General features: G+C 37.4%; 2 protein-coding genes across 2 annotated transcripts; one reads left to right on the forward strand and one right to left on the reverse strand.

Annotated features, from left to right (window-relative positions):
• Positions 1-8,466: 8,466 nt before the first annotated feature.
• Positions 8,467-11,471, reverse strand: LOC112765759 (protein FAR1-RELATED SEQUENCE 5-like). The gene is made up of 3 exons (XM_025811616.2): positions 9,132-11,471; positions 8,947-9,027; positions 8,467-8,658 (listed from the first exon to the last, which is right to left on the reverse strand). Exons 1-3 carry the CDS (start codon positions 11,469-11,471, stop codon positions 8,467-8,469), a joined length of 2,613 nt encoding a protein of 870 aa, XP_025667401.2.
• A 1,591-nt stretch (positions 11,472-13,062) lies between these two features.
• On the forward strand, positions 13,063-15,985 carry LOC112762500 (receptor-like protein 6). Its single transcript, XM_025808349.3, has one exon. The coding sequence runs from the start codon at positions 13,063-13,065 to the stop codon at positions 15,832-15,834; it is 2,772 nt and encodes a 923-aa protein (XP_025664134.3). The 3' UTR covers positions 15,835-15,985.

The raw sequence follows: 15,985 nt of genomic DNA on the forward strand, positions 1-15,985 counted from the left end.
TTTTTATTATCCAAGTTAGATTATCTTTCCATGTTACTTGATTTTGTTGATAGAATCTTGATCAATCCGGTTCCTTATTCGGCTGTGGTTATGAAGTTTAAATTGGAAATAACAAACCCTTTTTACCATTAATTAAGTTAATATCGTTTGGAGTCCTTCACCACCAACCTCCCAAACATAAGATATTATTATGTACTTGAACTTGTTGGGACTAACGTAGGAGACATACCAGGAATGTTGTTTTGGAAATATATTACTTGAATTTCACCTTTTTTAGTTGGACATTTTAAATTCGGACTGGTGTATGTGGTAGACATTTTGTGTATAAGTTTTAATTTTTTACGTGGGCCCTAAAGTTGTTGTTATAAAAAAAAATCTTTCTAAAACGTCAAGGATTATACACTATGACCAAAAATTCCAAATTACATTTAAGTGGGCCAGTGACAATGTACTTGTTTTGGAAATCTAGTACGTTTCTTTTTTTTCTTAACTTTTTTAATACCCAAAACCGGGAGAGTGCTTCGACTAACAAATAACAATGTTAAGAAATAAAAAAAAACCCAGCATTCTTGAGGGAATACAATTTTGTGACAATGATTTTGTTATGGCCACAAACAAATCTTAAACAAGAAGAATAGCTAAACTTCTAAAATTATTTTCATGGTAAAACTGATTGTTTAACAGTTAACACAAAAGTTTTTTTCCTGTGTAATGCTTACCGTAATCCATTGTTTTCCCACACAATTTTGTTATCATATATGATATGTTCAAATAGTATCATTTGCATTCAGTAGCATTGTATTTGCATGCAGTAGCAGTCACTATCTGGTCGATACACTGCTGATAACCAAACATAGTCGCAATAAAATAGTTAGCAACATATGCACCATAAATACAAACCATAGTATATCACAACTGGTCACCAAATATCAAACACATTACATCACATACAAAATAACACCTCCAGGATAACATTTTGATTAATTACACTACACAGCAAAATTTATAGGTCTGCATAAATCTGTTAATTTGACCCCTGGTTGACGGACGAGTCAGGAGAGGTCTTGGGTTGCTGTCGCTTACTAGGACCTACCTCAGCCCCCCACCATGTTGCCTCTTGTTTACACTGTAGTTGAGTTAAAAAAATTTAGGCATAAAACATGAAAACGTGAGAAATTAGACCAGAAAATAATGGTCCGATGATACTAACCCTGACTGCTGAGTATCGAAATATTGCTGTTGTTGGCTCCGGCGGTGATTCCTAAGGAACATCTCGGTCTGGTAGACTCTAAGTTGGGCTTCTTTGTTGAAGTAAGCACCACACACCGAAGCTAAGCGTTGAACGATTTGGTCAGGCAAAACCTTCCCCGCATACAGTTCATCAACAACACACGGAGTTTCATCTTTCCGGTTAATGTCCCGGACGAGCATGTAGAATACTCCCCAGCCAACGTACCTAAGCTCCACACTCAGCAAAGAACTTCGTCTGTACATGCGCCGTATCCTCCCTAAATCAGCTCCTTTATCCAGAACCTGTTACCGTCTCTCTTGGGGGTGATGTGGAGGCAATTGTCTTGAATGTCAACCAAATAAAGATCTGTGGTACTGTACCACTTGAAGAGATTTACGATATTAGGTGGGAATTCAACATCATCCTGTGCCGGAAACAAGACAAAACCATGGCAACTTAGTTTTCCAGATGTTTTTTAACAGAATCATAACAACAAAAGAGGTCAAAATTCTGGATATACGTACATCTGTTGCAAAGAGCCCGATGACATAGAACTGGTTGTAAGATTATTGAATGTTCCTTAATGCGTTAACATACCTAACCAACATGTAGAAACAACAACAAATAAAACACAGTGGCCCGAAACTTAAAAGAAGGGAGGAGACAAACATTTTGTGACTCTTTATTTACTTATTCTATGCATGCAGTTATTTAAATATGCTCGATTTTTATCTTTACAGATACGGCTGATATCAACGGAGGTAGTAAAAATTAAAGAAGATGCTTACCGGAATCCAGACTCCATTCTTGGTTAATTACTTCGACGATGGCTGTGGTTGAAGGGAGGGAGATGCGAAGGAAGTTCTCAGACGAAGAATTGTTCACTAATGAGTGTAACTATTTTCCTTATCAGTTATTTTGCTATGTTACTATGTTAGTTGAAAATTTATTAAGCCTTTTAATGTAAAGTTAATCAAAACGTCGAATCAGTGGTAGAGGGTACTTTATTATTAGCAAACTCTGTGTTATCCTAATGTTTGGAAAACGTAAAATATCCTTTAATTTATTGATTATCAAAATGTTTTGGAAATGTGTCATTTATAAATGTGCAAAGATTTTTTTAGTTTTATGTTGTTTAATAATTTTCATTGAAAAAATTAAATGTAAACAATAATAGTTATCAAAATAGGTACTCATAGGCATTTTAAAATGGAAAAAGAAAAAGATACCCAGTAATCAAATTATTTAAAAAATTGAAGTTAAATTTAAAAATATTAAAACGTTTGTTTCGAGTTTCTAGCGATTTTATTTTAATCTAGCATTAAATAAGATAGTAACAATTGTTGCAGAATTTAATTTTTAAAGGAAATAGTAGTAGTTACGTATAAACCGACTAATCAAATTAATTATTTTATTTAAGTCTTAAAATGTGTTCCAACAACTTTGCAACCATTAATGCTGTTAATAGCAAACAATTAATAATTTCATTTTCCTAGGATTTCTTTTTTTTTTTTTTGGGAGGTAAATTAAATTTTAATTAGTTTTTCTTTGAAAACGAAATTCGATGGAGAGGGATTTACGGGGAGTTTTTGGGATAGAACAGAATATTTGTTGGAGAATTTCGAAAACCGCAAGGTTTAAGTAGCTAAATTACTCACTAATTTTTTTTTTAAAAGGCCGCGTTTTTAACCCCTCGTTTTTTTACTTTATATTTTCTTTTCATTCACAAGCGTGTAACATAAGTATCCTTCAGTAATCACTATTCACCTTCCATCTTCCTTCACAAAACACTTCGCATAGTAACCCCAACCTAACACAGAATTTGCTGCTGAAGGTATCGACTACAACAGCTTCGTATCGGAGAAAATGTCAAACAAGGTGAAACTCTATCCTAACTCTTCTCCTGATAGTGATCGGTTGTTGTTCATCATCTGAATGTAGTGTCAATGTAATAAAAAATACAATCGTTGTAAAATCAAAATAAGATAGTTTAGCATTTTTTAAATGAATGGGTGACTGATTTGGGTTTCTGATTTGTTCGTCTGAAAAGGACTTTATGCATTTAGGTTTGATTAAGATTATTCTGTTAAAGATTTAATAGATCACAACAGTAAACCAGTTCAACAAAATATAGTTGCACTGTTTGTAGAAAAATTGAACCACTTTGTTTTCAATTCAAAAAAACATGCATGTGTGTTGATTTTAAATCAAAAGATTCGACTGTATTAGGTTTTTTAAATGAAATCTGATTCTGTTTCTTTTTGAACTTGGCAACTGTGTGACATTTGCCATAGATGATGTCTTCGAAGGACAATGGTAAGAGAGTTCAAGCGATTGATAACGGTACGACACAGAACTACAAGATGAGGTTTCTTAAGCCAGTAATAAGGCCTTCAATGTTCAAACTGGTAATTAACATCCGTTTCCTTAACACCTCTTAATTTTAAGGTTTTTACAATGCTATCGATGTTTTGACAGAACCTGACCAATTTGTAACAGTCATTACCTATAACTCCCAATGAGCTACCAAACCGTACCCCCTACCTGGACCTGGTTGTGCCTGACGGAAGGAATAACCCCTGTAGGTGCTTCTGGACACAACTCTAAAGTGGAAAAATTGCATTGACTCGAGGCTGGGAGGAGTTCTATCAGATGTACAAAATCAATCTGGACTCCATACTATATTTCACACACAAAGGAAACTCCAATTTCCAAGTCCGGATTTTTGATTTTGGTGGCATTGAGAATTCATACCAACTCCATGATCCTGAAGAACCACCATATGTAAGGACTGGTAATTATGAAATTGCAAAGTGTATCAACATCCCTCCTTCAGCTAGTGCTAGAGCGGTTGCCGCAAAGGTCAAAAGCAAGTGGCCTTTTTTTGTGATGGACCTAACTGCTCGCATGATGTCGTCGCGATTGTTGGTAAGCGTTAAGTTGTTGCAACAATTTGGTTGAAATATTGTTTTGCTGAAGTAAGCATTAAATTAGCTAATACTAACAGAAATTTCTTGCGTTATAATCAGCCGAACGTCCCTCATCTCAGTCACTTCACTGGTCAGAGGCACCCTATCATCCTCACACATGGTCACATACAGGTCAAAGCTACATATACAAGGTACAGTGGAAAAAAGGATGGTAGCTTCGGCATTATTTCTGGAGGATGGGAGAACTTTGCTTCAATGTGCAACTTCAAGCCAGGTGGTGTAGGGGTCTTCGAGGTGATATCAAAGGAGCCAGTGACGATCATCCAGGTTCGATACAGATAGGATGCACAACGATGAGTGGCTGAAGACGCTTAGCCCCTGTGTTTGACCTCTTTGTCATAATATATCATGCTAAGACTTTTCCCGTAGGTTTAGAAAGTATTATATGTTTCTTGTTTGTTGAACAATTACGTTGACTTTTTTTGGGTGTTATTTAGTTGAAAACAACTTTCGCTATTAACTAAAACAGAATCGCATTCGCAAATATTATTAGTTTCTGCTCGTTTTTTAATTGACTTTTCCATTTTAACTTGATTGGAGAAAAATTAGTTTTCCAAGTACAAATGGCAGAGTTGCCTTAATTTTTTTTTCTGAAGTATAGCCAGGATAAATTGATTACTTTGTTGGCCTTTACAAAAAATAAAAAAAAATCTGGCCCAATAGGTGAGGAAGACAACAAAACCTCATATTTTTGTAGGTGGAACTCTCTTTATATGTTGGGTTTTAAATTGACAATTTAATGGGGGGATTCTTTTTAAAAAATTGGTTTGGTTTGACCTTAAAATGTAAAAGAAAAAAAGTAAATCGAGAAAGATGAAAACACCGGTAATGTTTGAATGAAGCCGTATGTCACCAGTTTTTTTATTTTATTTTTAATCTGGTTTAATGAAAAATGTTTTTTTTATACATGAACAGAATAGTAAAGACTTAATTCGGCCCAATCAATGAGTAAAATAGCCCAACCGTAGTTTCTTTGAATGACTCAAGGGTGGGTAATTTATTGTGGTTGGGCTTGGATCTCAGCTGTGCCACTGCTCTAACGTTACTTTGTGTGCCCTTTTTTTTTAATTTCTTAAGGGGGCAATTATATGGTACAGATTAAAGGATACAGATTGAATGGGACGTGGTACGTAGGCTGGGTTATTGCGTTGTGGTTTTTGGTCTTGGTCTTTAGAGGTGGACTTGTTTAAGGTAGTTGGGCCAATAGGTGATGTGGGCTTATTCACTTTGCAGTGGGGGTCATGTGGTTTCATTTTGCAGGTCCAGAGCATAGATAAGAAGAGGTGGATCTGGAAGAGAAGAACGAGAACCACAAATTGCCGATCCTAATGAGATAAGACTTTATCCACATCCAAGATCACTCTATCCAACACCAAGCGAGGGTTCTACAAATAGGCAGATTGTCTTCAACCCCATCAAAGCTCATTTGGTTGTTGTTTTCCCTAATTCCACAAATCGTCACAATTAGTGGTAGTATCGTGGATGCCCTGTATCGTCTCACATGATGACTTGTTTCTCGCTAAATCAAAGTGGCTCTATCGTCGATACGATGGTAAGTTCTTCTCGGTTTATGGAATAATTTGTGAAGTCATTATATTAGGTTGTGTATTTGGACATGATTTTGTTGGAACATGGTTGTTAATGTATATAATTGATTTGATGAATTACTTATTGAGTGTTTTATACCTGATGTGTCTGTCTGGGATTTCAGATTGTCTTCGGGAAGCAGTGTTCATTCCAATTGTTGCTGGGTGGACTTTTGTGATCAAAGATGCACGTTGGTCGATGAAATTGACAGCCATGTAGTTGCCGTCGCCGTTCGAATGCTGGAAACTGAACTCACAGGTGAAGCCACTCAATAACCGAACCCAAAGCAGCCAACAAATCTGACTATGAAGGTAAGACAATGGCGTGATGGTTGTAATGTGAATAAAATTTTCAGAGTTACTTGGTTAGGCTCTTTTAACACAATATTGTCGGAGGTACCAGCGGGTGACGGGAAAAAGGTTTGACTTAGAAAAATTATTGATGCTCGTGTCTGTTTGAATGAAAGTTGGTATGGAGTTGTTGGTTTCTTAGCGCTAAGGCATGGGTATTTTGTTGTTTTTTTGTGCACTGTTAAATCCATGATGAATTCCTTGTGATCCTACTGAGTGAATAGATGATTGAATTTTCGAGGTTGATCCGTTTCCATCACGAGCACCGGGATGTGGGAAATGATTTTCCGTATCACTTCCTGCTGGTCGTTATGAAAACATTTCAAACTTGACTAGTCATTCTTTGCATCAGTCAAAGTGGATCACAATTAATTCGTATACGGATTCAGCATGTACTTGAAAACCACAAAATATCCATGCTTTAGTCTTAAGAACTCAGGAAGTGCATACCAACCTTCATTTAACCAAACACTATCATCTACCTTCCTCCGTCTGACTTTTATTCCGTCACCCGTTGGTAGCTCCGACAAAATTGGAGTTGATACTCCTTCCCACTTAGCCGAACAAGGAACGTCTTATGGAGTCGGCTTGACACACTAAATTAAAGTTCGACAACATGTCATCGGCTACAGACCTCTATAATACTGCCTTGGGTTTTGTCTTGAGTAATTCATAATTTTCGTACGTAGCGGTAATCCGTCTATGTTTCACGAACGGTTGTACTTACGACCGCGGTACCTTTTCCACAAACTTCTGCACGGAAGAAAAAAGCAAAATATTAACTAACCATTTTCTCATCTCAATGCACGACGAGGAAGCGCAAAGGGAACAGATGACGTTGCTTCTCCCCCAAGAGTTCAGGAAGATGGTGAAAACGAGAAGTACCATTCCCAAACCAACTTAGGCACTTGTGCTGCTGTACCGATTGATTTTTCCCACGGAAGATATCCGTCTAGAGGTAAAAAAAATGCTTCTTTTTTCTAATTTAGACTGGAAGTGTCTCGGATGGTGTTTGGGTGCATGCAGTAGAGCTATTAAAAGAATCTGACTAATGTATGGTTGGTCCATGTGATGTATTTCTTTGAATTTATATACTTATATTTAACATAGGCTGTTGTTGTGTATGTAGGTAGAACACTGGGAAAGGAAATTGATGAAGAACCTAGAACCCAAAGGCTAAAGGGTAACTAGCAGTTTCGTGGATCATTTTTTTTAGGTTTACTGATTTAATTGATTTTTTTTATTCATCTAATGTGTATAGTTGCCGTGATGAGTTTTCTTAATATCAGGTCATAATAGTCAACAATGTTACGGATGCTGTATGACTACATTCTGGAAATATTCAAGCTCTCAATCCCATGAAGCAAAACCCTGCCTGTCAAAGTGAAGTCATGCCGTATTCAAGTAGCTGATAACATAGAAAGATTCGTTATTGTACAACTTAAAGGAAATGTCCGCAGTGTTTCAAACATTTATTGTTTCTAGTGTTAAATTCTGTCATTATGTAAGACTCTAACAACCTCAAAATGTTATTGAACCTAATAATCGAAACTATGATATGAGCGAATAAAAATGTGTTTGTGTTTACGAATTCTCTGCTTCATATATCTATATATATTTCAAACTGCTTTCATACACAGTGTGCCATTTTCCCTTAAATAAAATTTTCAATGAATACAGGAAATCCATAATAACAAAGTAGATTCACAACCTCAACGTTACAAAAGAGATTCGTAACCATCTAAGAACAATTCAACCTTGGAGACTACAACCGATTCAATCAAATAATTTGGTTGGTAAATCAAATGCACTAAGAAAGTAAAAAAATTCAATTAACACAGGTCTGTTTTTTCAACTGTATTGCATAACCACAATGGTAGGAAGTCCTTACTCCAAATGCAACCACAATAAACTGCAACTAAAATACACCAATGTAAGCAAAACACATGCATATTATTCAACATTATTGTCATCATAATGGACCAAGTAGGGAAAAAAATCAATTTACACAACTCTAATTGATCAACTAAATTGCATAATCACAATGGTAGCAAATCGTTACCCAAAAGTCAACCGCAATTTACTGCAACGAGAATACAGCACTGTAAGCAAATCACACACATATTATTGAACATCATTATCACCAAAATGGACATATTCATACTTAACGTAAATGACTACAACTTAAAACTCCTCAATACCAAGTAGTGACTAATACATTGCGGTTAAGTTATCAGGATAGATCATGCTTTTAGAACCAATTATACTTGCATTGCACTAAATTCAGAAGACTAATTCCTTGAAATGGTCAACGTGTCCTATGCATCGACGCAAACAATGTCATGTACGATCCTTGTTTGTTGCCACAGGGCAATGACGATGGTAACGGATCTCGGACATCGATCTGCACATGTCGTGTGTCACATTTATCATCAACAACATCATTAATGCATTCATAGTTCGTGAATGAATGTCTCCTGTCCTGCTGTGACTCCTTCACCTGCTGATAACATCATAATCCCCAATCAGAAACTATAATCATGCATAAAACCATAATGGTCATTCATTGCAAAGTGGTTAAGAGGAGTTTTATGCATCACACCTGTGTTAACGAGTAGAGATTTTTATTGAAAACACCATTCGTGGACGCGATGTCAATGGATTCGCTGCTTTCATGGAGGCTCTGCTGTTTTATAAATTATTTTTTTTAAGACAAGAAGAACGAGATCTTCATTAATTTACCCAGTTCATGACACGGAAATTAGATGTTTATATTCAAAAAAATTACCTCAACAAAAGTGTTGTCTTTACCCTTCCGGTTCCTCATACCCGTCCCCGTAAACTTCCTTGTTCCACCCTTTTTAAAAGGCTGCCCAAACAGAGGAGCATTCACATAGTTTAATGGTTTTTAAAGGGACAAACACGGAACAAGATTTTCACAGCAGGAGCCTATTTAGAATAAACAAATCGTACCTTGGTATTAGGTCCTGAGAGGTGTTCGGACTTAATTGAGAACGACCTCGAAGAATTAGCAAACCTCTCTGGACTAAAACCTGAGTCCTTGGCTGATGCATTGCCGTATGATCGATCGCGATGGTTACCTTCAACACTATGCTGCATCAGATCTGGACAGCGCTTGTAGTAATGACCGTACTTGTGGCAATTAGAGCATGCTCTCTTCTTCCTCCAAGAAGACTTCTTGGAAGGGGCTCCTTTGCTTTTGACAACAAATGGATCGTTGATGCCTTCCACGTTAACATTAGGAGTTGACTTGCCTTGTTTGCGTGACTGCAGACGGATAACTAAATTGACAAGTTCAGACTGGACTTCATCAAAGTCTGCAAGATCCTTGCAAGCAATATCACACAGCTTGTTGCAATTCGATGCCAATGCTCCAACTCGAAACTTTAAGACCCTTTCGATGTCATCATTCACATGCATTTCTGTGCTAATAAATTCGTTCTTTGCATTCTTTGTCCACCTTTTGTATATCAACGAATCTGGAAACTCAAGTATGTTTTCGAACTTCATGGCACAGAAGATATGACTACAGGGAATACCACGTGATTCAAACAGCTTGCACGAGCACGAGAACAGCTTCTTACCTCTATCGACTTCTACCCGTCGATCTTTGGCCGGGTCTCCGAGAGCAGTCACACTGAACTCTACCTTGTCCAAGGTTGTGCTTAGTACCGTTATATTCAAAGCCTCTGCCCTCTGAATCTCATTACGAATTTCCTTGAAAATGTTTCGCGTGAAATAACATGATACAGATCTTTCATATACCTCCAACGAGGTAATCATCACTGGCTCTGAGCACTGAGACTTATAGTCAGCTATTAACTCGTTGTTTCTATACTCCTTTAAGGCCCTATCCAGGTTATGCATGAAGTCAATGAGGGTGTTCTTGCGATTAACATAAAATCTGATGAGAGAATTTATACCTTCACACTGTGATGTCGTCCTTATGTAACCGAAAAACTTATCCCGGAGGAAACAATGGGACCACATCTCACGAGTTTCGTACGTCTTTTCCATCCAGGTACTGCCAACAAGGTTGTGCTTATCCAAAATGGCTGCCCATCTCCGATCAAAGTCTCTCTGGTCGTTGTTGTCATATATAAGACCCTTAAAATCGCGCAGGAAATTAGGATTCTTTATATTCTCACATGCATTTCTCTGCAGATGCCATCCGCATAACCGATGGGTCGCTTCAGGCAGAACATTCTTGATTGCATCTCGCATGGCAAGGTCTCCGTCAGTTATTACTGCTTTTGGACTTTTCCCACCCATCGCTTCAACAAAGGTTTCCAACAACCACTTATACGTCTCTGTGGTTTCGTCGGATAGTAGGCCGGAGCCGAAGATAACAGTCTGCCCGTGATGATTGCATCCTGAGAAAATGACCAAAGGCTTGTTGTATTTATTCTTCTTGTAGGTTGAATCAAAGGCAACAATATCTCCAAAGCAGTGATAGTCGATAATTGACTGCCCATCTGTCCAAAAAATATGCTCCAGCCTTTCGTCACTAGTGAACGTATACTTTCCAAAGAACAGCGGATCGTTGCTTGACTTGCCAATCAAATAGTTTATTGCCGCATTGGCATCCCCGTTTTTAACTTTTGCCCGACGATACCGATCGATGTGGTTGTACAAATCTTTCCGTGTGAAGCCAGCATGACGATATCCACCCTTCTGGAACGCAATATACCCCATAATATGGCAGGTCCTGACACCAAAATTATGAAGATTTTCCACTTGGACTCTATCAGTCACAGTGAGACGACGATTGGCCGGAACCAGATGCGCAAATTGGGGTGGCGTCAGATCGTGGTTATGAGATTCGACAAAACATGATACCTTCCATCTACCGCAGCCGTAGTCAAGCTTTACCCTAAGCCGAGCTGGACACTTGGTTCGCGTTAGTGACCTTGCCTCCCTTGATCTATCATCCAGATGGAGATACCTCATATTCCTCCAGCCCTCTTTGTTGCAAACAAGTTGCCTGCTAATTATTCTACCTTGATTATCCCTAACCACGTCGTCCTTCCTCATTACAAATCCATGCCAACAAGAATAAGCGTTATAAAACTGGCAGGCCTCATCCTCTGTCCTAAACTCCAGGTTCCAAATATCCTCCACCATTAAATCTGCTATTCTTTTTACACCACAAACTTCTTCACTCTTGCTAGTAGAATCCAGCGAATCCACATCGTCGTCTTCAGCATCGTCTTCTGCATTCGGTTGATAATCGAAATCATCACCCAAATCATTATCAGAATCATTCTTCACATCATCCTCGTTTATGGACATAATTTAACCCCTGCCATAATTTTACCCAAAAATGTCAATAAACAGAGCCAATGGCAGCAACGAAGGGAAGCTAAACTAAGCTGCATGTAAAATTAAATGAACCAAATCCAATTAAACTAACCCAATTATTTACGACCCCAGTATTAGGTTTTAATTTCAATTCCCCAAACCTAGCCACAGCATAGAACTGGACAATGTTACTTTATATCCAAATTTCAGAATAGCAAACCAACACCGTAAACAGATAATCGTTGAAAAGGCATAGACTATCATCAAAATTAAACTAATCTGGATTAACAAAAAAACTTAATCGGACATACCTTGATGACAACCAAAGGTTGAGCTTGAACGGATAAAAAATGCACTGTCGGAGTCGGAGGGAGGTGACCTTACCTAATCCAACGCACCTAATTCGAAGTCAGCAAAAAAATGGGGATGGTAACCCAGCTTCCACCAGCCACAGTTTCGTCAAAAGCAGAAGTTCAGTAACAAATTTTGAATACTGGAGCCACATCAGTTTAGCATTCACCATCTCCTCAGTTGACGTTGATGCCTAGCCGACGGAACCAGAGTACCAGTTCCGGCTCCTGTTACTCGAAGGAGATCAATCTTGCTAAATGGACGCTGGGTGGATTACTCTCTGGTGTAACACTGAACGAAAGCGAAAAAACCAAACAGGGTTGGATAGTGGGTACTAGGATAACAAATTTCACTGCTGGACGAAGATGTGTTTTTCAAGTTCTGAGAGATGCATGTTGAATTTCAGGAAGAGATGGAGGGTACTTTTTAAAATGAAAAATAAGTTAGATAGTAGAAATTATAATTGCAAATGTTTCCCAATACACTATACAGTATGTATATACTCTAATTAATGTAGTATCTATTATGGTATATGTTCATTAAAAGCTTTTGCTATAACCAATGAATGCATTAATGCAAGGTTGAAAATTTTACTTGATCAATGGCTGAGATGAAGACACATGGGCAAGGGTAACTTACCCACAAAATTGCCATGGGTTTGGAAGAAACCACCCAAATTAAATGCTTCGTGAGTCAAGCTAAGTTCATCCACAAATGCTTCGTATCATGGAAATAAAATTATCTTCTCATTTATTTTGTTATTATGCACTCCGGGTCTCGCGTTAGAAGAAAATTAAACTTACGTTATGAATTAGTGTTGGACATTGATAGATTGGGATAGTATGAATATTATTGGTAGCTGTAGCTTTTAATATGGAAATCATGCATATGGCTGGGTATAGGTGCTTGTAATTCCAGTTTAAAAAAACATCTATAAATAGATGGATCCTAATTGATGAATGGCATACCAATACCAATACCATTTTCAAGTAAGGCATACATACATAAAATAAGCAAAAGCTTGAATCAAAAATCAATGGGGTATTTGATGTTGTTGGTTCTTAGAGTGGTGTTGTGTGTGTATATGTTTATGATGTTCCATTTTGCATGTTTGTCTTCTCATCTATGCCATTCCCAAGACAGCTCTGCCTTGCTTCACTTTAAGACCCAATTCATTTTTAACCCTTCCTTTTTTGAATATTCTGATGAGTGCTCTCATGTTTATCCAAAGATGAATACGTGGGAGAATGGGACAGATTGCTGCTCATGGATGGGTGTCACGTGCAACTCTGTGTCTGGTCACGTGATTGGCCTCGATCTCAGTTGTGGTGCACTTGTAGGTAATATGGATCCCAATAGCACTCTTTTTCATCTTACTCATCTCCAAACACTCAGCCTTGCTTTCAATTCTTTCAATTATTCTCCATTGTCATCTCAGTTTGGTAGGTTTGTGAGTCTCACACACTTGAATTTATCTCATTGTGAATTCATAGGTGAAATTCCTTCCCAAATCTCACACCTTTCCAAATTACAATCACTTGATCTCTCTTCTTTTTATCATGGTTTAATGTGGGAAGAAACTACTTTGATGAGGTTGCTGCAAAACACAACATATTTAAGAGAGATTGTATTGGATGAAACAGATATGTCTTCAATTGTTCCAACAACAAACCCTTTGTCTTTTATTGCCAACTTGTCTTCCACTTTAGTTACTCTCAGTCTTTTTTATACTGGAATAAGGGGTTCTTTGACAAATGACATACTTTGTTTACCCAATCTTCAACACCTCATTCTATCAAAGAATGAATTGTCACTCCATCTTTCCGAGTTAAGTTGTACCACTTCTCTTAGTGTCTTGGATCTTTCAAATTGTGGTATCCAAGGGCCTATCTCTTCATCATTCTCTAATCTAACATACCTCACTTCCTTGAATTTGGCGTATAATCAACTCAACGGTTCAATCCCGTCATCACTTTCAAACCTTCAGCATCTCATTCACTTGGATCTTTCAAGCAATGAGTTTAGTGGTCAAATTCCAAATGTGTTTGATAGGCTAACCAATTTGCAATCCCTTGGCCTTTCGGATAATAATTTCCAAAGGAAGTTGCCATCCTCATTATTTGCCTTAACTCAACTCTCTACCTTGTATTGTTCTTATAATGAAATTGAGGGACCACTACCTGACAAAGTAGCCTTTTTAAATCTCACTCAATTATACTTACAAGGCAACTTATTAAATGGAACAATTCCTGAGTGGGTCTTATCCCTCAAGTCTTTGAGATACTTAGATCTGTCAAATAACAGATTCAGAGGGCACATAAGTGAAATCACATCTTATTCTTTGAAGTATTTAGACATGTGCAACAATGAGCTCCAAGGAAATTTTCCAGAATCGATTTTCCATCTTGTCAACCTTACTGATTTGTGCTTGTCTTCAGATAACTGGAGCGGTATTGTCCACTTCGCACTCTTCTCTAAGCTTCAAAACTTGGAGTATCTTTATCTTTCAGGTTGTACTTCACTATTGCTAAAATCTGAAACTAGTGTGAGTCACACTTTCTCCAATTTGAAGACACTGCAGTTGCTTTCTAGTAATATTACTGGTTGGTTGGAATTCTCAGGAAAATTTCCAAATTTATATTATCTTGAATTGTCTAGCAATAGTCTTCAGGGAAAAGTGCCAGAATGGATACATGGTATGGATTCATTAACTTATTTGAATCTCTCACACAACAATGTTACATTGATGGACCATTTTCCATGGTATCGACTTGAATACCTTGATCTTAGTTTCAACTCGATGGCTGATGACATTTCTTCCTTCTTTTGTAATGCAACCTTTCTGGAAGGTATCAACTTGTCCCACAACAAATTCACAGGAATATTTCCACAGTGCCTTGTCAATGGCTCATTACTTAAAGATTTGGATCTACAAATGAACAAACTTCATGGAACTTTGCCAGATACCTTTCCGGATCTTCTTACACTGAATCTCAATGGCAACAATTTCAAAGGTCTATTGCCGAAATCTTTGTCCAATTGCTCAATACTTATGGATTTGGATCTCGGTAACAATCAATTTGAGGACACATTTCCGAATTGGCTTCAATATATATCAAATTTGGAAATACTGGTCTTACGAGGCAATAAGTTGTACGGTCAGATTTCAAATTTGGAATCTGAAAACATATTTCCAAATCTGATTATTTTTGACATATCATGTAATAACTTTAGCGGCTCATTACCAAAAGCATACATACAAAATTTTCGAGCCATGAAGATTGTTGATGATGTGCAAAGCAGTTTGTCTTATATTGGAACAAATTGGTACCCATCAGGATATGACATTTCTATGGTTGCAACAATTAAAAGAGTCAGTCTTACTTTTACGAAAATTCCAAAGGCCTTTGTAATTATCGATTTGTCAGAAAACAAATTTGAAGGAGAGATTCCAGATGTTATTGGAGAGCTTCATAGACTCAAAAGCCTCAACCTTTCATATAACAACCTCATTGGTCCTATTCCCCGCTCTTTGGGAAATTTGACAAATCTTGAATCATTGGACCTCTCCTCAAATATGCTTGATGGGAATATTCCTGCTGAATTGACCAATTTGAACTCTCTTGAAGTACTTAATCTTTCCAACAACCATCTTGAAGGATCAATACCTCAAGGAAAACAGTTTGATACATTCTCAAATGATTCCTATGAGGGAAACATTGGGCTATGCGGATTACCATTGTCAATTCAATGCAACAATGTCCCTTTGCAACAATGTCCATCTTCTGAGGCTAAAGACAAATTCGGATTTGGTTGGAAACCAGTGGCAATAGGATATGCATGTGGAATGGTACTTGGAATAGGATTGGGATATTGTGTTTTCTCAATTGGAAAGCCTGAATGGCTAGTGGTCCTCTTTGGAGGTAAAAGGACCAAAAGGAGGAGCCGTGGAAACCGCCGGCGTGCAAGAACAACTCTGTTTCAGCTTTTTGTTGTAATGTAAATGTGTTATAAGTTTATGTCTTGTGTTGTTATGTTTTTCATGTTTTTATTTGATATTTAAAATAAGTAATTGTTCTATAGTTGTAAGAAATGTTGCGAGTGAATTCTGTTTTCAAAGTATATATATATGTGGTGAGTTTCTTGGTCCAAAA

Source organism: Arachis hypogaea, chromosome 17, assembly GCF_003086295.3.
Source record: "Arachis hypogaea cultivar Tifrunner chromosome 17, arahy.Tifrunner.gnm2.J5K5, whole genome shotgun sequence".
In the NCBI taxonomy this organism is placed as follows: domain Eukaryota; kingdom Viridiplantae; phylum Streptophyta; class Magnoliopsida; order Fabales; family Fabaceae; genus Arachis; species Arachis hypogaea.

What these genes read in the sequence shown, in the direction of transcription:
- LOC112765759 (XM_025811616.2), bottom strand. Translation starts at nt 11,471, where the DNA reads ATGTCCATAAACGAGGATGATGTGAAGAATGATTCTGATAATGATTTG. An exon ending in TCTCAGGACCTAATACCAAG is followed by an intron (nt 9,028 to 9,131) that starts GTACGATTTGTT and finishes CTGTTTGGGCAG; the next exon opens with CCTTTTAAAAAGGGTGGAAC. An exon ending in AAGACAACACTTTTGTTGAG is followed by an intron (nt 8,659 to 8,946) that starts GTAATTTTTTTG and finishes TGTTATCAGCAG; the next exon opens with GTGAAGGAGTCACAGCAGGA.
- LOC112762500 (XM_025808349.3), top strand. Translation starts at nt 13,063, where the DNA reads ATGAATACGTGGGAGAATGGGACAGATTGCTGCTCATGGATGGGTGTC.